The 27,285-nt window shown below is 38.7% G+C and overlaps 2 protein-coding genes across 3 annotated transcripts; one reads left to right on the top strand and one right to left on the bottom strand.

Moving 5' to 3' along the window:
* Positions 1 to 350: 350 nt before the first annotated feature.
* Positions 351 to 9,408, bottom strand: LOC136260589 (uncharacterized). Of its 2 annotated transcripts, none has more exons than XM_066054383.1 (3): positions 9,302 to 9,408; positions 1,901 to 4,565; positions 351 to 486 (listed from the first exon to the last, which is right to left on the bottom strand). In XM_066054383.1, the coding sequence occupies exons 2-3, from the start codon at positions 4,369 to 4,371 to the stop codon at positions 456 to 458; spliced, it is 2,502 nt and encodes an 833-aa protein (XP_065910455.1). In that variant the 5' UTR covers positions 4,372 to 4,565; positions 9,302 to 9,408; the 3' UTR covers positions 351 to 455. The 2 variants fall into 2 exon arrangements, with proteins under 2 accessions (XP_065910455.1, XP_065910454.1); XM_066054382.1 differs by having other exon boundaries at positions 1,901 to 4,618; positions 9,302 to 9,405.
* On the top strand, positions 9,040 to 26,966 carry LOC136260588 (uncharacterized). Its single transcript, XM_066054381.1, has 3 exons — positions 9,040 to 9,182; positions 15,378 to 18,739; positions 26,823 to 26,966. The coding sequence occupies exon 2, from the start codon at positions 15,410 to 15,412 to the stop codon at positions 18,734 to 18,736; it is 3,327 nt and encodes a 1,108-aa protein (XP_065910453.1). The 5' UTR covers positions 9,040 to 9,182; positions 15,378 to 15,409; the 3' UTR covers positions 18,737 to 18,739; positions 26,823 to 26,966.
* The last annotated feature ends 319 nt before the right edge of the window (positions 26,967 to 27,285 follow it).

Here is a 27,285-nt window from a genome sequence, read left to right as displayed (position 1 = left end):
CACAGTAGAGAGTTCAGCTACAACACGTCACCATAGATACTATGCTATGTAGAATATGATATCTATGATATCCCCCAGTAGATAGCTCAGCTACAAAAGCTCACCCTGTAGAGAGCCCTGTAGAGCTCAATCTTGTCAAATCATCAAACCCTTTTCCAACCCTGTTAATATGACATACTACAGACTCTTGGTTAATTATTATGCATGCAACTGTCACAACATTTTTCCAGTATGAAGATAGTGTGCATGTGCAGCTATAGTTCTGTGCATATATTATACGGATATGCATCTGAATTATAGGTGAACAGACAAAGAAGCAAGCATATTTCTTATTATACGCAATTGCAACATTAAGTTGAATATGCATAACATGCAAGGTCAACCAAAATGCATAATAATTATTATCAACAAAGCACGCAAAAAACTATAAATGGTCCATATCTTCCATGCAACTGTCACACTGATGCAGGATTTGAATCCTCCAACCTAAAGCACGCACAGAAATTAAATAAAACAATACACATATGCACTACAAACCAGCACACATTGTGGAGACCAACTACTGTACCAATAACAGGTGGTCAATTTAAGAAGTTGCACATGCATCATTATGAATTTACGACCAAATTTGTAACAATATTCAGGGGCAGATCCAGGACCTGGCAAGGGGAGGGGAACAAACAGGCCAAGTTGTAGGTGGTTGGGGAGACCCAGATTCTCTTGTCAGTTAGCTGCATTTTGAAACAGCAAATAATACACCTCTTAGTAGCTTTGCAGATGCATGGTTATCAAGTCTTAAAAGCTGTTTTAAAGGCTCTGGATGTCTTAAACAACAGCAACACGGTAATTGTTTTTAGAGGTGCTTAGTATGCACAAAGGTGCTGGCATGCTGGGTGACAATTTCATAGTTAGTTTGACTTTGGTTCACTTTGGTTTCAGGTGAATTTGTAATAAATGCTAGTAAAATGTGCATATATTTTCGTGAATTTTATAAGCTGATCTTGGCCTGACATAAGGCCGCTCCAAATGAGACTGTAGTTTCCCGTCCTCTGCCCGCATCATGTCTGGGCACCCGCCAGGGGCGGATCCAGATTTATGGAAAGGGGGGGTCAAAAATGAACTGAGGTACTACATTCTCTCTGGTTTGATAAGGTGAGATCAAAAAAAAAAAAAAAGGTCACAGCCAGCTGGCAATAGCTGCCCACCTCACCAACCACACATTTATAGCTGATAAAGTACATAAAAATCCTTAAACAGCTCACTACACACTGTTCTAATACTGTGAATGCTTTATTAGAGTGACTGCTCTATTAGAGTATCTCGATCTTGGTATACTAAAAATTTTTGGAGGGGGTCAAGAGCCCCCTTTGATCCCCCCCCCCCCCCCCCCCCCCCTGTATCCGCCACTGGCACCCGCATTGCATGTACTTATATTGTCATTATTTTTAATTTATTTATTTCCAAAACTACTTCCTGTGCTGCTTCCTGGAAGCTTCTCATGAAGCCTTTTATTTTGCATTGCTAAAAAGCACAATGAAACGTAAAACTGAACAGTTCTGGTGGTTGCTAGCTTGCAAAAAAGCCATTTCCACGACCTTGAAGTCCTCTCATAATTGAGGTACTCTAGTAGAACAGTCACATCTGTAATAATGAATAATGAAAACATCAGGACGGGAAACTACAGTCTCATTTGGAGTGGCCTAAAGGTTTAGTATTTTAATCAGAAGTATGGCTCCTCCATAAGGTGAGGGGGGACATTTTCCCCAAATGTCCCATCCTGGATCCGCCATTGATATTTAACAGTAGCTATTACCAAGAGTTCATAATATTAAATAGCAAAAATTATGTACTATTAATTGTTAGCATTCACAACCTCATTGTAATTCCTCTCTACAATTACCTTAATAAAGGGACACCTCGACCATCAACCATATCAAATTCCCCAGCTGCGTGCTCTTGATGTTTACTCACAAGACATGACTTCAGCTTATCCATATTAATAATCAGCATTGTTGCAGCAAAACAGATCAGTGGGAATATCACAACTCCATATACCCAACCACTACTGGTTGATTGAAATGATGTGAAGGTAAATGTCACATTGAATGTAACAATAAAACTAGCAATGAGTAATATGATCAGGTCCAGCACATTCAGAGCTTTGTTTTTGTATGGTAATGCCAGTGCATGTATGATAACTATAACAATAGACAAAGTTTGTATTATGAAGAATCTGTCATAGTAGTTGCTGACTCCACTATAAGCCACTATCAGCATTGCTTGACGACAAAACAAATAATAGGCAGCAAAATAATGATATCTGTCTTTGTAACATGCTTGATATTGATCTAACATTGGTTTTAGCCTAAAAAAGCTGATTCTGCGTCTTAAAAATGGCTCAAGCAGCAGCACTAGTGGTAATCCAATGACAATGACTAGCTCAAAAAGTATAGCAATAGTAGCATAAAATGCATGTCGACCATGAAAGAAGCGAATATCAGGAGAAGAGTATGTGTAACGTACATCAATGTCTTCAAAAACTACTGCTTGTAATAACTCTAGAGATGATGATGCCACTGAGGTATAAGTTAATAATAAGATGAGGCAAATGGCACGAATAATACTACGACTGATATAACGAGACAATCTAACTGAATATCTTGCTGCTATAGTAAGAGTTAACAGGATTATAGCAACAGCTACTGGGTGAACAAAATGAAAAAACTGTTGATCTATTCCACTCCATTCTTTGTTGTCAGTTAGACACAGTGTTCCTAAAAACTTGGGAATGAGTTTTGCAAATCCAGACAGAATAGAAAGAAACTTGAATAGTGTGTCATTTGATACAGGTTTATACAACAAGTCAATTACACTGTAGAAATAAATTATTCCATATGCATACCCAACTAGAAAAGAGTAGTTCATTAAAACAATTAAGATGGTGATCAATATGAACCAGTAGAGTACTACCGAGATCATTAACAATGTAGTCATTCCTATAGAACATCTGCTGTTTGGAATGCAGTCAGTTGAATCAAATGGCAACACATAGCCAGGTTTGCAGTTACCACAAGCAGGTCCAGTTCTGTGGGCCCTACACTGGTCATGTTCAGCACGGGACAAATTACAGAATCCAATGCATAGATTACAAGATGTGAAGTTGCAGTAGTTGTTTGGACAAATTGTTACTGTAGCTCGTTCTTTTACAGTTCCAAACCAATAACCTTGTTTAATTGAAGCATCAACAACGTTGCACCTCACAATGCCATCTCTACGATCATAACATACACATTTCTTCTGCTTAACACTGTATTCAAAACCAGAAAAGCATGTTGTTAGATTTACCACCAAGTTTAGACTGAGTAAATCATTATCAATTAGTACGCTATTACGAATCAGAGTAAATTTCAGTGTCACACTGCTAGTTGTTGATGTACTTAAAAGTGGCTTTCCAATTATGCTGATACCTCTTAAATAATTATCACCAATCAATATAACATCATCACCAGAGAGGGAATGTTCTACACAGTTTTGTATACAACTTACAAAATATTGAGAAGGTTCAGCAATATTACCAAAAAATCCTTCAACTTGGGCAGGAATTATGATTTCTTGACCAAGCATAAAATCACCAACAGTACAATTATTGCTGGTTAGGTGATTATTAATGCAAACCGCAGGAGAAAACAGTTGTAGTTGATAAACAGTGGTACCAATTTCTTCACTGAGATTTCCTGGGTAGTGAAATTGTGATGGGTACATCAGAAGTGCAGGGTAAACATAGCAGCCCACAGCTAATCCAAAATAAAAAGAGTTTCCTGTGTTTGCTTGATTACCAATAAAGCTTACTACAGTGTTGGTAACGTCTCTAAAAAATCCCACCTGAAAGTAGCACGGGAAGTTTAAATCAACAAATACTGCTCCTCCATAAAGTTCAGCATCATTATTCGTGAAATTAATGAAAGCATTAATCCAATACATATATGTGTGGTTACCAGCTAGGATAGCACCTCCTCTTACAGCAGAATTACCTTTGAATGTAATGTTTCCAGTGAATGTACAGGGATCACAAAATGATACATGCAGAGCACCAGCATAATTGTCCACAAATGCGGAAGATTCAATGCTTGCAGTTGCAACATTGATATAAAGTGCACGTGACTTTGCATTTTGGAAAACACAATTTTTTACTGTCAGTGTTGCCCTATTGACAAACACACCTCCAGGTGCTACAGATGATTTTACAGGGTTACCACATCTGTCCCATATAACATTTAGTAGTGTCACATTATTAATTGCATAAAATCGTATTGCACCAATATCATTGCACATAACAACAGTTCCATTACCCACAGTACTACCAATTATCATGAAAGCATTTAGACTACTAACTGATGGAATGCTAGTCAAAAGCACAGATTCTGAGGTGATATTGATTATCACTTGATCACTGTTGCAGCAGTAGAGTAGGGCCAAGTCAAGTGAAGAGCATGAACATTCTCCAAGTTCACAACAACTGCTGGTATCATTACCACTACTATCAATGGTTATTGTCAGGGTGGACACTGCAGTGATAACATATCCAAAAGAGAAAACCCAAAGCAGAATAAATGGCATCCTAAACCAACACCCACATGTACTCTAACATGTAAATATACGTATATTTTTACATTTATAGCCTGTTCTATCTGTGTGTGCACTGATACTCTAGTACTTTTATAGTAGTGTGTTACCATTGTTGTCCACATGATTATAAACATTGATGTTTATATAACCTTTCAAAGCACAGGATATATGTAATAGTTGTAACATGGGCATGACGGCTTTGCCTGATATGTATGCCCAACTGCCCAAGGGCAGAGGGCATACATATCAGGCAAAGCCCAAATGCCCCAAGTTACAACTAATATGTAATACTTATCAGACTGATAGCCTGTACAGGGCGATCACTCACCCAAGCCAATGCAAGTGCGCTGTATTATACATGCATACCTAAAATTTTTGATTATAGGTCAGCAGCTAGTACGTTCTGGTTATGTTTGGTTATGATGAACAGACATATCCTAGAGACATCACAGAGAATTTCGGTTACACAAGTTTAATGTTTTAATCAGTGCTATTGAATCATTTATTGAAAAAGTACAGAGTTCACTGAAAGCCTAGATAGGTAAGCTTGCTTGTAGAGTGGTTACTCCGTGCAGAGTGGCAGCTTCATGATGGGAGTGTGTCCGTATTCGAAAACGTGCGGAAACGATTGATGAATAAGCTATAGCACTAGTTCTCATCTTAGCCCACGTTTTTCAACTCATAGGATGACGAGGATAACAAAACACTCTCCATCTGAGTGGTTTTCATGGCAAAATCCTGAAGTCATGCATCTTAAATACGTGAGTATTAATCGATCCCCACAATCGATTTCGGCCTCAATGTCTATATAATCACTGTCCATTTGTAGCCCGGTCTGTATGTAGCCCAGCTAGACATACAAAAAAATAGCCCAGGCAGCTCCTTTGATCTGAGGTGTGAAAGTGTTATATATATATATATATATATATATGTATGTAACACTTTCACACCTCAGATCTTGAGGTGTGAAAGTATTACATATATATATATATAGAATTATAGATGTAACACTTTCACACCTCAGATCAAAGGAGCCGCCCAGACTACATTTAACTGATATACCATGGCAAACTGTGGTATATAAGTGCTATACCACGCTTTATGGCTATACTTACCTATATGGTACATTCCGCAAAATCCTTATCTAAATGGTAAAAAATTCTCTAATAACAAGCGCCTAAAGAATTAATCACTTGAGCACTGTGAACAGGAGAAGGATTTTCAATGAACTCTTGTCCTCCTTCACTAACTCTTGTCTCCTTTACTGAGTCGTGAGTAGATGGGCATAGCACTGCTAAAGAGTCTAAAATGTCTAGGATTTCTATTGATTTCGATCTTCAACAGGTGCTGTTTCACTATAAATTGCTATCTATAATTGTTTCATCTACTGGGGTGTAGAATATATTCAATATAACAGTTATAACACGATTACTCTGGATATGACAAAAATATACTCACGAGCGCCCGCATTGTCATATCTCTCGTAACCATGTTATAACTATAATATATATCAAACGTACCATTTAAGTAGGTATCGACCAGAAAAATTCATGCACCCCCCAAATTTCTGCTTTTAAAAGTCATCCTAGAGATGTTTTACGCGGCAAAAATCACCTTTACGGAATAGTACTAGTCCATATAATATATAAACAGCATTAAATATAACAAAATACTTACAGGTGGCTGGATATACAATTTTTTTTAAAATGCCAAAACTCGAATTTTAGTCTCACTGCTTCACTGACCACAGTCGCAAGGCTATAGAGGCCAAATGAAGCAGCGCATGGCCACCGTTTTATGTCACAATAACAAACTCACCAGTGGGATGTGCCTTTCAGGGCTCCGACAAGTGTAGGCCCTCTGTGCCTTATCTCTTCTTTTATCTTCTATCAGGCTGCTTGTCTTCTTCATCCAACAAAACCATATCGAGGCATTAATTTTCCGTATCAACACTTTCTTTCAACAACATATATAGACGCCACGGAATTATTTCAGGCTGAATTTCAGAAGCGCTTCAGTCCTGGCACTATAAGAGATATACTAGCTAGATATCTGCAAGTTCGTGATGGGATCCTGTTCACCATAGGTTCGTGACCACACCCATCAATCAAACATCTACATGCATGGACTAATAGTAATAGAGTATGAGGACCACACCTCTTAACAATTTAACGGTTTACTTATAACACTAAACAAGATGACCTCGCCCCTTATTGGTCTAGCTAGTTGCACACCTCTTGACTGACTCGAGATATACTCTAATACAACAGTCACTTTAATACAACAGTCATAATATGATATTCTAATATGAAGTAGGGATCTATGCAATACAAGTAGTGAAACAAGAGATGAATGATGGTATTACAGCATAGCTCAATAGGAAAGTCCCTACTTTGGTATTGAGCAAAATAATTGTTATAGCTAATGTACCAAAATAGGGACTTTCCCACCGAGCTATGCTGTAATACCATCATTTATCTCTTGTTTCACTACTTGTATTGCATAGATCCCTACTTCATTTTTAAATTAACATTTTTAAAATACTAGTTTGTTTAGATTTTTGTTGTAGCACAGCTAGCTACAGTGTAACTTGTGATGGTTCTATTAGAATATCACACATGACTGTTGTATTAGTATATCACGAGTCAGCCAAGGGGTGTCAGCTAGCTAGACCAATAAGGGGTGAGGTCATCTTGTGTACTGTTAAGTAAATAGCTAGATTGTTAAGAAGTGTACATGGTCTCCATACTCTATAGATCACTATTAGTCCACCTAGATCTTTATTTGATGGGTGTGGTCACGAGCCTATCACGAATGGGATCCTAATTACGAAACCATATCTAGCTAGTATTCCTCTTATATAGTGTCGGGACTGAAGCGCTTCTAAAATCCAGCTCTGAAATAATTCTGTGACATCTAAATGTGCTGCTGAAAGAAAGTGGTGATACGGAATATTAATGCCTCAACATGGCTTTGTTGGATGAAGAAGACAATCAGCCTGACTGAAGATAAAAGAAAAGACAAGACGCAGAGGGCCTATACTCGTCAGAACCACATCCCACTGGTAGGTTTGTTATTGTGGCATAAAATGGTGGCCATGTGCTACTTCGTTTAGCCTCTAGCCTTACGACTGTGGTCAGTCAGTCAGGCAGTCAGACTAAAATTCAAGATTTGGTGATATTTTAAAAAATCTATATCCGGCCACCTGTAATTGTTTTGTTATATTTAATGCTATATTATACATTATATGGACTAGTACTATTCCATAAAGGTGATTTTCGTTGTGCAAGATGTCTCTAGGATGAGTCTCAAAAGTGGAATCTTGGGCAGTACACAAACTTTTTTGGGCAGTCCCTACTTAAACAGTACTACCATACCGTTTGATATAAGAATTGTTAGAATGCTACATAGGAAATGTATTGCAGGTGACTGGGTCCTTGTATCGTCGAAATGACGAGCGGATTTTTAACATATCAACCTTCATTGGTACTGTCCTGTTTTCCAAGAGCTGCTCTTTCTCAAGGTAATTACAAATCTGTAATACGTATGTATATTGAGTGAAATGATATGTATAAAGTGTCAATGCAAAGGAACTATTCAATTTTATAGTGAACAAATCAGTGCACCTGGAGAAAATCTCCACAAACTTCTCCATATGTATGAATAAACTGAAGATGTAAAACACACACACAATTACATATACCTTGGACACATGTGACTATACTGACGTCTCTTCCTGTAAATATACTCATGGTGTGGCACGCTGGCTTCTTGGCCGCACGACAATTTTTTAGCGTCTACAGTGATGCAAAGACAAGGGGGTGACACGTAGGCACTCACTGGCGACTGCAGTCAAAGTCAAAGGTCCAGGCCACCAAAATCATGCAAGTCAACGGTCAAGGATAAAAATTTCCAACCCACAACCAAAAAGTACTGAAAAATCGTCGCTAAGTCACCAGACAAAGATTGAAAAAGGCTCTTAAGTCACAGGTCAAAGCGAAATTCAGTCGGTCAAGACTTTGACCGTGGTCACAGATCTACCTACAGCGAGTACCTACATGACACTCATTCAAGGGGGTGTCACGTAGGTACGAGCTGTAGGTAGATCTGCGACTGCAGTCAAAGCCTTGACCCGACGAAATTTGGCTTTGTCCTGTGACTAAGAGCCTTTTTCAACCTTTTACCAGCGATTTAACAACGATATTTCAACACTTTTTGATTGTGGGTTGGAAATTTTTACCCTTGACCACTGACTTGGCACAGATTTAGTGGCCTTGACCTTTGAGTTAGACTTGGACCGCAGTTGCAGATCTAGTACTTGTTCACTTTTGCATAGTACGTTATAGTTTTGCATGATGCAATTAATTATCGGAATTCAATTAAATTACGCAAAACCATAGGCGTTATGACATCATGTCCTACCCCACGGACATGTTTATTACAGACAACGCGAGATTAACAACACAACACTCGAACTTTTGATTCGTGCAAAACTTCAGGATTATTGTACAGTACAAGACTCCCAGAGCGTACAGCTAAGTAAGATCCAGCGTCAGGTAAGATTGCCTGGTCATACTATATGCATGTTCATCGAGATGTTCATTAAATATTTCAACATGATGTGAGACATGATGTGTGTCGAAATAACTAAATGAAATAGTGTATTAATACGTACCTTGTCAATTAAAAGCCAGAACATAAAGTAAGTCCTTTGGCCTCGTCTTATCCTCGTTTTCGTCCCGTGATCGACTATCTTTGTTGTTTATTGGTGTGTCAGCGGTATGGCCTCTCTATTATATTTTATTTGTTTATTTATTTATTGATTAGCAAACACCCAACAGGGTTTTTACGCTAATGTACAAGGTACGTACACATAAGTGCCTAGTTTAAGTTACAATAATGATTAGTACTAAGTTACAATAAGTGCTAAGTTACAATAGGTGTTAGGTTACAATCTGCTAAATTACATGAATAGGCATATAAGCACGCTTGGATTGTCATGCGTTTGGTGATTACCACATCTATAGGTTACAGTGTGGTATCCTACCAAATAGCCAGCTACAAAGCCAGCCACAGTATAGCTCAGTAATATTGAATTTAAGGGGGTGGCACTCCAGTCGATCTTCATCCTTGGTCAAAGCAACAGTCAAGTTAGAAATTTGTAGTTGGTCAAATGACAACCACAGTGTGTACCACGATTGATACACAATGTGAATGTAATTTTGGCACTAAGCTGGATTTTGAGTCTTTCACTGTCTTGGTAGCTATTCCCATTGTTGCGTGTTTATGTGTAGTCGAGTCAGTATTTTGATATTCACAGTTTGTCTTGCACACACACACGCACATATATATATAGTAGTAGTGGTGGCCGTATTCCACGGCATGCTGCAGTGAATGGATCTGTCGTGTATCACTATAAGCTAATAATTATCGCTTGCACGCGAACGACTACAGTTAATATAGTTAATAACTCAATAGATATCAGGAATAACATAGACAACTACAACTAACTGAATACAAGGTGAAACAAAGTATATATAGATACAGGTACCATTAATGACGTCATAAAACATTACACACGGTTATAGCTATATTAGTCGGTCTATCACATCTCCCCCTCTCTAGCTTAAGTGTCATCAGTTGAAGAATGTTCTTGACCATATCTCTTAGGAGGTCGACGGATACGGGTTGATCTGCGTAGTCCTAATGAAAGTTTAGCTGATCCATCAGTAGCCAATCCCACAGAAGTAGGAGCTGACGAAACAAGTTCAGATGAGGTCACATCTTGATCTTCCTGAGTAGATTCAGATATAGTTCCCTCTAACTCATCATCAGACGATGTCTCTGTCAAAGTTTCAGTTGCACTAGCATCAGTGATCCTTGGCTTAATACTGTCAACATGTCTACGCACTAGATTTCCATCCTTCAGCTTGATGTTGTATGATAGTGGACCATTAACTTTAGCAACTATTCCTTCCATCCACTTCTGGCTAGATGAAGTAAAGTCTTTTGTGTATACGCTGTCCCCCTCTCTAAATTCACGAAAAGGCTTTTGATTGTCATGAGCTCTCTTCTGGTAATGTTGTCTGTCACCTACCTTCTTAGATAAGGTGTATTCTGGGTGTAGTAGATCAAATCTGGATCGTAACCGACGGCCCATCAATAACTCGGAAGGTGCCACACCTGTGGAAGTACGTGGGGTTATACGATACATGAATAAAAACCTAGAAAGTTTGTCGAATATTGTTCCAGAACCTTGCATCTGGCGGAGAGCTTGCTTCATAGTTTGGACTGCTCTCTCAGCTAGACCATTTGAGGATGGTTGATACGGTGCTGAAAATATGTGCCTGATGCCATTCTCTTTAGTGAATGCCTGGAACTGTTCACTGCGAAATGTCGGCCCATTGTCTGTGACTATCTTCTGTGGAACACCATGGGTAGAGAAAACAGATCTCAACTTCTGGATTGTCTTCTCTGCTGTGATCTGTTGCATAACTTCTACATTCATCCACTTTGAGTGGGCATCCACGATCACTAAGTACATGTGTCCCATGAAGGGGCCTGCAAAATCAAGGTGTAAATGACCCCATGGTTGAGTAGGCCATTCCCATGGATGAAGTGGTGCCTTTGGTGGTGATGCACCAGTTAACTGACAATTAGGACACTCCCTAGCTATTTTTTCTATATCATTGTCCAGTTTGGGCCACCAAAAATAGGAGCGAGCAAGCATCTTCATTTTGCATGCTCCTGTGTGGCATGAATGCAGTTCTGCCAGGACCTTAGCTCGTCCTTGTGGGGGAACCACAACTCGGGAGCCCCACAAAATGCATCCATTCAGGACACTTAGTTCATTCTTCCTAGCTATGTAAGGCTTAAAATCATCACCAAGTGTAGCTTGTGGCCAACCTTGTAGGATGCAGCGATGCACTCGGGACAGCACTGGATTTGTATCAGTCCACTGCTTAATGTGTGCTGCATTTACTGTGGTTGATGAGAGGTGATCTAGCAAATGGACCCAATCCCCAGGTATGCAATCAGATGAAGTTGTGACTGGTCTCGGTAGGCGACTTAAAGCATCAGCATTGCTCAGGTGTCGGCCTGCTTTGTGACGAATAGTGTACTGGTAAGCACTGAGTGTAAGTGCCCAGCGTTGGATTCTTGCAGATGCAGTAGGGGAAATTGCTTTTGCTTGATTGAACAAATAGGATAGTGGCTGGTGATCGGAATCTATGTGAAATTGTCGCCCATAAATGTAATTATGAAATTTCTTTACCCCAAATACAATAGCAAGGCCTTCTTTTTCTAGTTGACTGTACCCTTGTTCAGCTGGTGTTAGAGTTCTCGAGGCATAAGCTATTGGACGTTCCTGTCCATCGTCCATTACGTGGGACAAAACAGCACCCAAGCCCTTAGGCGAAGCATCACAAGCAAGAAGTAATTGCTTGGAAGAATCAAAGTGTACTAACAATGAGTCTGCTTGAAGGGCCTGTTTAGCTTCCTGGAATGCCTCATCTTGTGTGGTTTTCCAACACCAACGTGAACCTTTCTTTAACAAGGCATACAGAGGGGCTAAGCGAGTAGACAAGTTGGGTAAGAAGCGACTGTAGTAGTTAACTATCCCAAGGAATGATCTTAACTCAGCTAGGTTCTTTGGAGCAGGTGCATCTTGAATAGCCTTCACCTTCTCCTGCGTTGGATGGAGACCAGACTCATCAATGATGTGTCCAAGGTACTCAACCTTTGGAAGCAGGAACACACATTTAGATTTGTTCAACTTAAAGCCTGAATTTTCTAAAATTTTGCAGCACTTTATCAAGGCGTTCTAAGTGTTCCTCCATAGTGCTTCCCTGTATGAGAAGATCATCGAGGTATACTGAAACACCCTGACAACCTTGCAATAAAGTCTCCATGCAACGCTGGAAAATTGCAGGTGCAGCTGATACACCAAAGGGAAGTCTATTGTACTTAAACAGCGCCTTGTGGGTGTTTACTGTGACATATTGTTTGGAGGCTTCATCTAATGGCAATTGGAGGTAAGCTTGGGAAATGTCTAACTTAGAGAAATATTTGCCTCCTGCTAAAGCTGAAAATAAATCCTCCACTCTGGGTAGTGGGTATGAATCTACCTCGATTGCCTGATTTACCGTTACACGATAGTCACCACAGATACGAATACGACCATTTTGCTTCATTACTGGAACTATGGGTGCAGCCCAGTCTGAGTGACTAACTGGAGAAATAATTCCAGCAGCTTCTAGGGATTCCAGCTCAGCCTCAACTTTGCCTTTTAAAGCAAAAGGAATGCTTCTGGCTTTGAAAAACTTAGGTGGGACACTTTGGTCAACTTGTAATTTGACTTTCACATCTGTTAGCATACCAAGCCCATCTTTAAATAGTAAGGCATGTTTGTCTAACACTTTATCTAATTTGCTTGGTGCCACTATGGTGTGAATGTCTAATTGGTTAATATTAAGCTTACTTAGCCAGTCTCTACCTAACAAGTTTGGTCCCTTCCCTTCCACTACATGAACAGTCAGGTGTATGCATTTCTCACCATACTTCACTTCTACAGTGGTGCTCCCCAACATCTTCACAGCTTCACCAGTGTAGGTTCTCAAATTCACTACAGGTTGCTTAAGGGCAGCTTTCCCATTCTGTGCAATGAGATCATAGGAAGCCTTATTGATCAAAGTCAGTGATGCTCCAGTATCTAGTTCCATCCTGACAGGAACATTGTTTAGCTCAAGCTGTATCAGTATTGGGTCATGGGTTTCACTTTGTAGAGTGAACAATCCATATGAAGAGTCCTCTGTGTCTGGGAGGTCTGGGATTTCCTCCAAGTAGTGGTGAGATTTCTTGCCACTGTGGTGAGACTTTTCTTCTGGTTTGGACTTACACACCTTTGCAATGTGTCCAGTCTTGTGGCATCGGTGGCATTCTGCAGTCCGGAACTTGCACTGGGATGCTAAGTGTCTGTCTCCACAACGGTAGCAAGTTTTGATCTGGGGCCCATCTGGTAGCTTGGCCCGTGATGAGTTGGTTGTCTTTCCTGATCTTTGCTTAAAATTGACACCTTTCGTGTAATTTACAAATGGCTCTATTTGCTGAGTGGCGGTGGTGCTGATGTCTTTGCTGCCTTTAGCTGCAGCTTCCAAAGTCACTGCTAGTTCGTGGGCCTTCTTGTACGTGAGATCCTTTTCAGCCAGGAGTCGGCGTTGAATTCCTTCGTGATTTACGCCACAAACTAAGCAATCTCGTAGCATAGTAGATAAGGAATCTCCAAAGTCGCAGTACTCAGCTAACGCGCGTAGCGCAGCGATGGTCTCTCCCTTCGCCCTGGCGCGATTGTAGAACTTGAACCTCTGCACTATAGGTGACGGTTTAGGGTCGAAGTGAGCTGTTAGGATAGCAATTAAATCTTTATACTTGATTCCCTTCCTTGCTTCAGCGTCTACCAAACTTCGAATAGTTCCATACACTGTAGGTCCACTGTTAGACATCAATATCGCGACCTTCTTGGCATCATCCTCAACGCCGTTTGCCACTAGGTAATAGTCGAGACGCTCAACATAGGCGTTCCACTCTTCTTTCTCTGGGTCGAAAGGTGAAACAGAACCATGAGTAGCCATTCTTCCAGTTTATCTCGTCGCCAATATGTCGTGTATCACTATCTGATAAGCTAATAGCTATCGCTTGCACACGAACGACCACAGTTAATATAGTTAATAACTCAATAGATATCAGGAATAACATAGACAACTACAACTAACTGAATACAAGGTGAAACGCAGTATATATAGATACAGGTACCATTAATGACGTCATAAAACATTACACACGGTTATAGCTATATTAGTCAGTCTATCACAGGATCAATTTGTCATGCTCTGGTGTCTGGAGGTGTACCTGCTGTTTTGGAGCCTGTCATGTTTGCCATGATGATGGTAAGAGTCTGGGTGGCATGTCCTTGATTCTTTGGTAATGGAGCTTACCACTACTTTGTGACTTTACCTGTTCGACACCCTTGCCCAATCTAATGTGTCTATTTCCTCAAGCAATGCCAGCCGGCTGGTAAACTCTGCACAGTCTGCAAAGGTCAGGAAGTATTTTTAACTACGTAGTTTTAATCTGTGTTGATACCCTTGGTACTTGAGAATCTTGTGCATGTTCATTGGTGTAGTGCGGCAGGTAGGTTTACAGGTCATGGAACATGTACTTATTTAAAGTTTAGTTTATTGGTCATCAATTGTAGATACACTTCACCTAGCATTCTGTGGGAAACCCTGCAACATGCCATCTCACAGATGTAGTATTCCTGCATTGAACATCAATAGCAATTTTCAAAATTGTGTAGCCTTCTTGTCTCCAGTCTCAGTAAAAGGCAAGGGTCAAGGCTTATTTTTCCAGTTTGGCCCCTTTGACTGAGGATGAAGATCAGAGTGCAGAGTATATTGGAGTACCACTCCATTGTAATTGTAGAACCTCATAGATTACAATATCTATGTGTTTTCACAACCAGAAATTTGTGTCATGTGCATGTGTGTTAATACAGTATGTGACTTTGTGTGCGTGTGTATGTACGTGTGTCTGTGTGTCGGATTCTTCACTATGTATGCATTTTATTGGTGGGAAGCTCTCTAAAGTAAAGAAGGTGATTTTATACAGTGTGTGAATTATGAAACTGACCTGTATTGTATTTGTGCCTTTTAATGCTATATTAAATACATATAATATTTTGTTACATACAATAGGCTTTGTTAGATTACTTTGCTGTATCTTCAAGATGATAGTTGCTTTAGTCTATCTGATTACTCTGTTTCAATATTCAACCCAAACACCACCCATCCAGAAATCATATGAAAGGGTAATCACTGTTGACAAGATAGGGTCTGGCAAATTGGAGTGTTGTGTTGATGGAAAATGTGCTTGTTCAAATTTATCACTTGCAATTGAACAGGTACAAGACAACACTGAGATCAGAGTGATCTCAGATATAAAATTACATCATAATGTAAACTGTGGGAATGTTTCAAATATCACCATCATGGGTTACAATAATCCCACCATTATGTGTGACTATCAAGGTGGCTTAGTTGGTGACCACTTTGACAACATCATCATACAGAATGTCATATGGGACAAGTGTATCACAATTTACATGAAATGCTTAAGAAATACGTTCATAACTGATTGCACCTTTCAGGACTTCACCAATGCCTCCCTTGTACTAGATGGTTGTGGTTCAGTGCACATTGATAATAGTAGCTTTTCCCATAACCATGGTGTTAGTGTTTATGGTACATCAAGGTTAGGTGAAATTATCCTGACTGTAAATGGCAGCTTATTTCATTATAATGAAGAAAAGAGTATTGCAATATTTGGATCATATTTGATCACAGTACATATAACTACCTGTGACTTTTTTAACAATACGGACACTGCTATATCACTTGAGACTGCTAGACTGTTTTTACAAGGTAATGTCACTTTTTACAACAACAGTTGTGTGAACATGGGAACTGGTAGTGCAGCCATTCATTTTAACAATAATTCAGCAAATATGGTGGCTAGAAATGGAAGTGCCATTTGTCTCACATCAGCACGGGTACACATGTATGAAGGTTCAGTTGTATTTCACAATAACGTTGCTGACAATGGAGGAGCTGTTTATTTAGGCTATTATTCTTCAATGTATGTGAACCAAACAATCTTAGAATTTATAGGTAATACTGCAACATCATTTGGGGGAGCTGTGTACTTTGAGTTGTCTGACTCACCTGCACATCTGATATTTCCTTGTAGTGATTTAATCCGTGATTATTACAACATTTTGATTAATGCAGCTATTTTTCAGAACAATTTTGCTATCAAGGGTGGGGACTATGGGTATTTCAATATACCCACTACTTATCAATGTAGAGAAAATGAGCCATTTGATCAAAAACGTTTATTTGCTTCTCCAGTTGACAAGGTAGTGTTTAGTGATGAAGTGACAGTTTGGGTGAACAAGTCAGACTATGAAAGTGGTACAGTTTTGTTTTGGTCTCACGATTTACATTTTCACATCTTGGCTCTAGATTACTTTTCGAATTTGGTTGCTCCAGTTAATGGCACATTATCCTGCGAACGCATGCATCATGATACTTGTAATGATAGCTATTCTTCAAGTTTTAACTACACCATTGATTATGAACCAACCCTGATTTCAAAGGATGCAATGGCTTGTTGCCAAAGTGTTATTGATCCTGCTAATCCTTTTTCTGTGCGACTAAAAGTAGAGGTTGCAGGAGTAGCATCAAATTTAACAACTGCTACTGTGAGGTGGAGGGGCTATGCAGATTATTGCAATGATTTTATGCACCACTATCTGGACCTCCATGATCAAACACTTCATTGTGTGCGCTTGTCATGTAGTGTTGTTTCTCAAGGAGTTATAAACATTCCTGCTCCTGGATTAACATGTCCCAATGGATTTCTTGTTGCTGCACCAGGTTACTGGTATGATGATGGCTTTCGTACCTACGTGGTCTCTTGTCCATTGCAATATTGTGATTACAATAGTTGGATTAGCCAAATACCTTATGAACCGTTTCCTGATGGTAACTTGCAGTGCTATCCTCACTGGACAGGGTTTTCATGTGGAGAATGTAGCTATCATAGTGGATATGCTATCAACTACGGTACAACTGATTGTGTTCCTATACAACAGTGTTTGACTACGTCAGTTGCATCCAGTCTAGCACTACTATTCTCAGTTTCTTTCCTGTATTGGTTTCTAGTTATATCAGTGATATTTTTCTTGCTCAATTTAAGACTTTCTTTAAGCATAGAATACACACTTGGGATCATTCTGTATTACAGTGTTATAGACCAAGTTTTTTCTGTGTATAAAGAAGTAATTCAAACCAAGACATGCCATGTTCCTGTAAAACTCCAGAACCATTATCATCCCAATTACTATGATTGTCTTGATGCACCTTTTGATGTTTCTAGTGCACTGCCATTTTTCTCAAGCATTGGTATCCTGAAGCCCCCGTTTCTGCAATACATGAAGTTGTGCTTTCCTGGATCCAACCTGTTAGATCATTTGTTTATAGGATATATCCACCCCATAGTTGTAACGATTGTAGTTATTATTGCTTTAATAGTAAGCCGGAGTTCTAGGAGAGTAACTCTGTTTGTTGGCAGGTACTTGAACAGTAGATACATCTGCCTGCTATTACTACTGTCTTATAGCTCCATTTCCTATACATCAATACAATTGTTGCGGCTTACTGCAGTTTTAGGATCTGATATTTCAGGTACACAATTTGGAATTGTACTGACATGGACTGCATACTGGTCTCCCAATTTAACATATTTTGCTGGACGTCATGGGCTTTATGGTGCAGTGGCATTGCTATGTGTGTTTGTAATAGGGCTAGGCCTTCCTCTTTTGATACTACTGCCACGGCATTTAGCCCGATACTGGAACATCAACTTTATTCGCCTTAAGCCTATTCTCGATCAGTTACAAGGATGCTACAAGACTGAGTGTTACTGGTTTGCTGCTTTTTATCTCTTATGTCGGCAAATGATATTTGTTGTTGATATTACATTTGATATATTTCGTGGAGTTTTGGTTGAGATGATTGTAGTAAAGTTGATTTTATTGCTGTTCATTCTTGGTTTTATTCTGGTAATTCACATGTGGTATCAACCATACAGAAAAAAGGGCTTAAACATGTTGGATACTGCTATCTTGATTTCACTAATAGTGATGACATTTTCCAGTTTGGATGGTAAAAGTTACAACATTGTAGTTGTGTTCTGGATACTCCCAATATTATTCCTTTTGAACTATTTCACATTTTATACTAAGTTGAGACATGTAGTAGCACTACTTAGCATTTGTCTGGTTATTCTTTTATTGAATGTGTTGAGCTTTTCTCGGTTTTACTATTATGACATCCTTTACATAGTGTGGATGGTGACTGCTTGCCTTTTGTTTGTGGTATATGTACTTTTTTTATGCAAGCGTTTTTATTTTGGAGTATGCAAACCTGATTTAGAAATAAATGATGCTGCAAATTGTGTGAGTGACAGAGATGAATCTGATGATAGTGATTGACAGGTAGGTATATTTTGTATTCTTTTGTAACTTATTGAATGCTATAAGTAATAGCAAGGTAATAGTTAATAACAATGCATAAGTAATTTGCCTGATATATACACACAAGTATGTGGGCTGCAGGACCAAGAGCATATATACTTTGCATGAGAGGATCAAACAAAAAGTGTTCTATATTAGCCATACAAGCTCAAGTGTTCTATATTAGGCAGTTATAGAACACTTCATAGACCTACAGTTCTATATTAGGTAGTTATAGAACTGCGGCCTATTCTTTGAGTGAGTGATCACTCTCTTGGCCAGTACAACTAATCAACCAAGCCAGTCTAGGCTGATAGCCTGTACTGTGCTAGCTGACCAGTCAGCCCAACCAGTAAGAGGAGAACCACTGGATTTAATTTATAGACACACTTGAAGATTTTGATGATGGTTGCTTGTGGTTAGCAGCAGAGAACATTCTTACTACGCTTTATTCACATAAGTGGATGCGGAGTCCTATGAATATCATGGAAATATGCTTACTAAAGTACTACAATCAAAAACTCTTAGTTGTTGGGAAGACAGACTAGACTCACAAAACAACTAATGCAGTTGCAGTACAGTTCAACACAGGCAAAAACACAGGCGCAATGCCTATTCTACCAATGCTAACACTACTCCATGAGTTTCTAATTGTTTCCATATGTCTTGTGTGTATATCAAGTTGACAATTCTCTATACCAGATAAAGCACTGCCTTTTGCTCATGCTGTACAGGAAATATAGCACTCAAAGAGTGGTCTCAAGATGAAATATAGCACTCGACTTCGCCCTGTGCTATATTTGTCTCTCACCCACTCTTTGTCATGCTATAATATTTCCCATACAGCACTTGCAGCAGTGCTTTATCTATTACATATATATCAGGCAAATCACTAGTGCCCATGTTATAACTGATATATTCCACTTGGGTGACATACAAGTGTATTTGTATTGGAATTTTGATTGTGGATAACCTACGTAAAATTTAATGAAGACTATGTATTGTTACTGAGGTCTAATATAAGTATTATAATATCAACACGAGTATGCAGAAAGCTTCAGTTGAGGGTGCATGTACAGGTAAGCACAGAGAGCCAAAATGCAAGCTCATAATATGATGTTTTCAGTGTACCAAAGTACTTGCTTTACTAGACATGCATTACAATGAAATCCATGCAAAACAGTTATTACAATGAAATCCATGCAAAACAGCTAGCTGCTAAAAAGGGTGTGTACTTCAAAACCCGAGTGGAAAAGTTGTGAAATTACAGATGGTGGTTAAGAAATGGCTGCAATGATGTTAATACCATTCAGTTGTAATAATAGCCAGGGATGCATTATTACAACATCATTGCAGCTATTTCTTGGCCACCACCTTTGATTTCACAACTTTTTCATGCAGGGTTTTGAAGGCCGCACCCTTTTTTACTGCTTAGCTGTTTTGCATGGATTTCCTTTCATTTTATCCAGTTATCTTTTATGGCCCATTAGTTGGTCTAATTCATGCTACACTTACCTCTTTCATTCTGAAACAGCAGTTCTTGATATTTATAAGTAGGTTTATGTGAGAAGATAAAGTCAAGTTGACCATATCTCTGGGTCATGGGTTTACTCAAAAACATGGTAGTGGACTATTGTATCTGGAAGCAACTCAACTGTAAATATTGCTATATTCTAGAGTTTTAGTTTTGTGAATAATGTGAAGTCAAGCCAGAGTTAAGGTGTGGACTTGGAAATGAAGATAGTTTATTGTTTTATTAATGTATATGGTCACCGCTGCAGGTTAATTTATACTATTGCTTTGATTGATAATAGACACCTGACACGATGTTGCATATTAAATACAGGGCACAGTGCTTGATGGATTTAGCCTTTAGGGCTGTGAACATAGTCTTTAGCTTATTTAATGGCAATTAAGCATAGTTATTTTAACTAGCATGTCAATAAGAATAAGGCTTGCACTTTAATACGGATAATGCATGTGCAACAACATACTTGGCCAGATGCCATGAGATATCAAAGCAAGCAACTTAAAAAGAGCATCGCCAGATTTGAACAAGAAACCACTGCCACATCACAGGATTAGAGCATGCATAGAGACACTGATAGGACCATGGACTTATCAACCAGCAACACAACAAATTCTCATCTGCTGATTGTTGGGAGTATGGGGTGACATCCTGAATGATTTCCCACCATGAAGAGAAGATGGGACACCCACCACGAACAATCTCCTACCATCGGAGATTGTGGGGAGAATGCCCACTAAATGGGAAGTGCCTACTACAGACAAGAAGTGATGGAGACCACCTACCATAGATGGGAAGAGAAAAAAACCACCTACCATGGACAAGAAAGGGATGGGCAATGCCAGCACAGACAAAAGGAGCTGCTGAACAACATAAGTACACAGTGCATATTATGCATGTAGCACACGCACACATTTTAAATTAGCTCATAATTTAATGAAGAGGATGCCCCTATAAGCCCTACTCCTTAGGTTGCTATGTTTATGCAAACCACCTTGCCATTGTACATTCAGCTGTACATGCGTTTCTTATACAGCTATTTCTATGCATTGTGTTACTAACTGATTGAAGAAAAAGCACCTTGCAGCCAAGTCTTGAGGCATTTCCAATCTGCACATTTTTTTCACAAACCAGACAACGTTATTCCAATGATCACCATGTATCTGTGGTGTTATGACATATATACCAATCCCTGACAGTTAGACAACCATGAAAACTAAGGGAGAAAACCTAGCTAATTTTCCTTAGTCAGCCAATTAGCATACATAACCAGTCCTACAGTGTCTATATTGCAATTAACATTGATAGTCCATGGATAACTGTAGCAACCTGCTGTCTGGTTTAGGTGCATTTGACCAACTATAGCAAAACAACTAACCCGCCAGTGAAGTGAAACCACCTCCTGACTACACCATTCCAAACAAACCTCATTGGCTTCCAAAGCACATAATGAAAGCCACACAGTGTCAAAGTTTACACAGGAAGTGTCCACAAAGCGAACTCACCATATGCATCTACAATGGTGAATGGGTTGACTGCAAATAATAATAATCCTAATAGAGCAGTCAACAATGAAGTACTCAATTAACAAGACGCTCAACCATATAGGAGAATGCTGTATACTCAGAAAAGTGAGCAGAATGTTGCTAGTTTGTGCCATTTATAACTGTGAATAACTATTTATAGCATATCAAAATTCTATTTCACAGTAAGTAGCTAAGTAGCTATACTGTTTTGACTTTTGAAAAAAGCTTACAAGCTTATAGATAACTTACCAAAACACAAGTATTGCTGACGCTGTGTTAGCTTACTAAGTCTAGTTTTCTCCATGCTTTAGCTTGCAAAGCCATAGTCTTAGGTGTAAAAAATCTACCCATTGCCCCTTGCACCAACTTAGTGAATTCTCATAATTATATAGTTAGTAAGGTGTACAGATGTCAATGGTACTACTCCAAGTGTAGATGTGAAAAAATTCCTCAACCCCACTGATATATCAGATTTTTTATTAAACACAAATACCTACTTGAAAATTTACACACTAAAAAAAGCACTGTTCAGAGATTACAGGAGAGCCTTTTGTTCCTCCCTTGCAAGTTTTTTTTTTCTTCTCAATATGCACACCCAGCAAGCAGCTGTGATTTCAGTTTGCATAGGACCCCTACAAGATATAAAGGGACAGGCTTACTGACAAACACAAGATACCAGTGCACACTATCACTTAATAGAACAGTCATCGATACATGCTGCATACTTACAGGCAAAGTGCATGTTTACACACACTTTAGTTTGTCTAATATATACCTTTGGACTATTTGATAAAACTTCCTTGGCAAAGTGCAATACATATGGTAGTTCACTGATACACATACCTTAATTCACCTCAGTATTAGCTGCACAAGGAACCCCACTGCACTTTAAAGGTACTCATCTCAGTCGACAATCTTTATCGTCAACTTCTTAAAGTCAGCAACTACTTCAATCTCATCCCGCCTCAACACTACTCAGCTATCATCTTTAAATAAAGACAGCTGTAGTCTTACTTGAAGGACAAGACATTGCTTAAACAGTATACAATTCAAAGCTCATGCATTTAGACAGCCATTGCTGCAACATGTAGTTAGACATGCTTTTGAAATGCTCACATTTACCAGCAGTGGCATAGCCAGCAGACACCCACAAAATGTTCAACATTGTCACAATGATTACACAAAGGCCAATGACCCAAACATGGGCTAGCCAACATAATTATGGTGTGGTATTGTTACAGCGTAACTACAGCTGTAAGTAGATACTTTATTGTGAATTACTATCTATGTCATCACTGCAGGTAATGTTCATCAAGCCTTCCCATCTCATGTGCCTCCACTTTACTCCAATACATTCGCCCCACAATCAAGATAAATTTTATAAACACTGGTAGTAGAATTACTTATTGTGATTTTTTTTATATAGACTTTACAGTACAAGTGCTGAAGGTCTGTAGAACACCTGCCTGTTTAAAGGTGTTAGTGTGTTTGAAAAGATGTTATATGTGATACAGCTACTTACGTCAATAGACACAGCCTCTGCTACACTTCTAGCAACACTGATTTTGATTTCATTGATTGTACTCCACACTTAGCTCTAACCCCTATCTCCCTCTAGTGAGCCAAAACTTGCTTTCTTCAGTTTTAAACACTGGTACTACTATAGTCAAACTGTAAAAAGTAGATGTAGATAAACGTCTGGTTCCTTTGGTGCCATGACAAGCACACCTCAGCACATGCACTTCCACTAAAAAAATGAAACTAAGCACAGCTCTTGCATTAAATTCTTAACATTGACACTTTGTCACCTTGTAGTGCAGTTTTCAGCATCATTGAATGATAGTCTCAGAAGGTCACTTGTCTTAGACAAAACTTTGAAAATGCACGATCAATTGAGTGGAATAATAATTAGTGTGCATGACTATGTTTTCATAACGTGACATGAATGAGCCAATGTTGTGTTGCAGTTACCTTTGGTGCTAGTGATACTACATGGCCTGGGCAATGAAGTTCAAAAATTGATATTATTATTATTAATTAAGCATATGGGCAAGATAGTTACATGGTGAGTTTGTGATGGAAGGGCAAACAGTGATTGAATTGGTGATGGACAATAAGGTGATGGGCCATGCTACTGCTTACCAGGTAGCTTGTTCAATTTTTTTCAAATGCTTCAAGTTATGTTACCACCTATTTGACCTTCCCCATCCACATGCAGGCCACTCAACACCTTCATCACTTGAAGTGTAACTACTTTGTGTCTATACCTCTATGCATATGGGTACATATACAGGCTACTGCTAGTATGACAACAGCAGCAGGTGGTAGGTGTACAGAACTCTTGCAATGAAGACTGCTTGGATGAAAAGGTTACGTACCTCGATATGTATCCTTTCTGTGGAATCTGGAAAGTGTGGATGAGAAACTTCCCTTATCTTCAATTTCTTTCTCACACTCAAACAAAGCAACAAAGTTTGTACTTGGTCACAATATTGTAAGGTGGACTGAAGCTTCCTGTTCATGATACTGGCAAGTACAGGGGTCACCAAAGTAATAGAGATGAGTGTTATAACTTTAAATTTAACAAAAAGCATAGTTAATGCTGCATTCAAACGACCATGCTATGTGTAATGGATATGAATTAACTAGCACATTATTAAGAGTAAGGCATGCACTTTAATGAGGGTACAACAGCATGGCTTGGCAAGATGCCACATGGTATCAAAGCAAACAACTTATACCCCTATCATTCCCTCCCCAATGTTTTATAGGTTACAAAATCATTGCCAATCAAGCTGTCACTTATTGTTTTACACTAACCAACCCTTGTAAATACAAAAATAATATGTGTTACTGAATGTTACTCTTCTTCTTGTGCATCTGGTTATTGCCAAAAATGCTAATATATGCAGGAACTATGATCACCCCAATCATTCTTACTATTAACCATATATGTGTGTGCATTGCAAGCGTTCTCTCTAGTTCTTCCAATGCAGATGCTGCTAGCAGCTCTCAGAGATGAGATGACCACTAGTTGTTAATGATGTATGCATGTCTACTAATTTTCTCCTTGCCTACCACCTGACAGTTGTGTGATGACTGCAATAAATGACCGGTGCAGCCAATGTGGGTACCACCAGTGAAATCTAGTATGCCTGCAAATCATCACCAACCAGCTGTGCTTGGACTAGTCAGGATGTTTTTTCTTTCTTTTACATTTTCTCGCTGTTTCAGTAACATACACATACAGTTATTACGGAGTTATAATAAACCTTTGCATGGATGTCTTTTAAAATAGTCCTCCATTTATTACTGTTGCCTTATAATAAATTGATAGAATTAAATCTCATAGGTTGATAACTAGTGCTTGCCAGCTATGAAAATGATCTATTGTACGGAAATTGCAAGGGTTCTGAAGACATAGGTGACTAGCTGGATCAAAGCCATGTAGTCTTTGTAATGAGCTAAGTGAGGACTTAAACTTAGAGCAGAAAGATTGCAAATGCAGATCAAAATATTTGTTCATCCTTGCCCCTGCACATCAAGGTCCTAATATTGCTGCCATAACATGGTGATTCTTTTTCTGCCACCGCTATATACTAGCACTGGCAGTGCATCATGCAGTGGTGCAATGGTTTTACTATTGCACACCATTGCTGCTTATTGCAGCACCTCCATTCCCGTCTAGAAGGGAATGTGACAATGCAGGGCTTCACTTAGGATGATCATTGCATTCAATTAGGTTAGGCATCTAGGAATAAGGAAATGTGGGTGAAAAACTTACCTCATCTCCAATTTCTTTTTTGCATCCCAAGTATAGCAACGAAGTTGTACTTTTGCTACAACATTTTCAATTTTACTATGCTTCCAGTGCAGCTGTCAAGCCCTGAACCACTTTTAATCACCAGATTTTAAGTGGGACTGAATCTTTCTGCTCACGATACTGGCAAGTACAGGGATCACCACAGTAATAGAGATGATTGCTAAACATAAATATCCCAAAGCCAGCTAAAAACTGGTTTTGGGACTTGTTTGTATCCTATCTACAGACACAATGGTGATTATGCATGACAAGTTACAATAGCATTACATTATATTGCCGATTTTTACATTAATAATTTAAGTATCCCAAACCTAACCATGAACTGATTTTGGGGCTTGCTTTTACCAAGCTTTTTGTTATAATTATACCAGCACAGGTGATGATTTTAAAAGACAGAAATTACAATTTGACTCTATCTATTTATTTATTTTTTGTAATATCTTCTATAACAGAATGTTCTAGAGTTTCCATTGGTAGATAGAAATTAAGTGAGCTGAGCAGCTGACAGCAACAGTTTAATGTTTAAGGGTTTAGTCATTAGGTATAGAAGTCCCTGGTTCTAGACACATTTTTGTGTACTTTTTTTGCTATACTCGGTGACTGTTCTATTGAAGTATTTTACCCCAGCAATTTTGCTTTTTTTTCTTGTAATTCTGTAACTCTTACTTTGATTTCTTTAAAGCCACAAAAGGTTTGAGCTATATGATTGCTAACCTATACACAGACAAATTTTCAAGCTATTCCTATAAGCATTTACCCTGTAGGCATGACATAAATTCAGTTATTTTAAACACAAAGTAATAGTCATTCATAACTCCATGATTATTTATCACATTCACACCAGACTTGGTCGTGAATTCACCTCAAAGACAATGCGTCCTTAAGTGACTTCTAAAGGGTAAATTTTCTACTTAAAGGAATAAATTGAAAATCAGCTTGTAGTAGAGTAACCATCATAGAAGTGTTTTGTGAAAGATATAGGAGTAATGGCATGAGTTACGGTGTGGTGAAAATCTAACACATTGAGTGATGTGGTACATAACTCAGCTCAGTGGTTACAAGACTTGTAGCAACCTTATTCTGTATAGCTTTTTACTTACTAAAATTGTTCACATATTGTGGTATTTGTAACTATGATGTAAACTAATTACTCTGATCAATAAAATGTATAGAAGTTTTGTTTTTTAGACATATGATACACAACTGGAGGACTGATACTACTACATACTGCTGTAAATGCACACACACTTAGCATTGTTATGTAGCTGGAGCATATTTTTGTACATGTATATGCTAATAATTATAACGTAATATGTGGTGTGATTTCTGAAAGCCAACCACACAAAGCAACCGTCTTAATTGTCTTAAATTAAATACTGCATGTAGATGTTTCACTTACGAAATTATAACACTAAGTAGGACTGAAATCAAAATTGGTGAACATCAAACCCCAGACCAACTAAGTAAAAATGGTGACAGTACTTTCACAGTAAAAAAAAGCAGCCCTCACAATGAGACAAATAGCATTAGCAACTAGTTAGGTATTACTCAATCAGTCTTTCCAAAGCAATGATGTATAACTAACACTTTTACACTCAAATTAACCATTCTTGTATTAGACCCTTTGTGTTGGATTTTGGATGTGTCTAAG

The sequence above is a fragment of the Dysidea avara genome, chromosome 7, assembly GCF_963678975.1.
Source record: "Dysidea avara chromosome 7, odDysAvar1.4, whole genome shotgun sequence".
NCBI classification, from domain to species: Eukaryota; Metazoa; Porifera; class Demospongiae; order Dictyoceratida; family Dysideidae; genus Dysidea; species Dysidea avara.
This window is presented reverse-complemented; position numbering and strand designations above follow the sequence as displayed.

Excerpts from the sequence above, each read along its gene's own strand:
- LOC136260589 (XM_066054382.1), bottom strand. The coding sequence starts at position 4,617 with ATGCCATTTATTCTGCTTTGGGTTTTCTCTTTTGGATATGTTATCACT. Across the intron at positions 487-1,900 it reads CGAGGTGTCCCTTTATTAAG|GTTGGAGGATTCAAATCCTG; the intron begins GTAATTGTAGAG and ends TGCGTGCTTTAG.
- LOC136260588 (XM_066054381.1), top strand. The coding sequence starts at position 15,410 with ATGATAGTTGCTTTAGTCTATCTGATTACTCTGTTTCAATATTCAACC.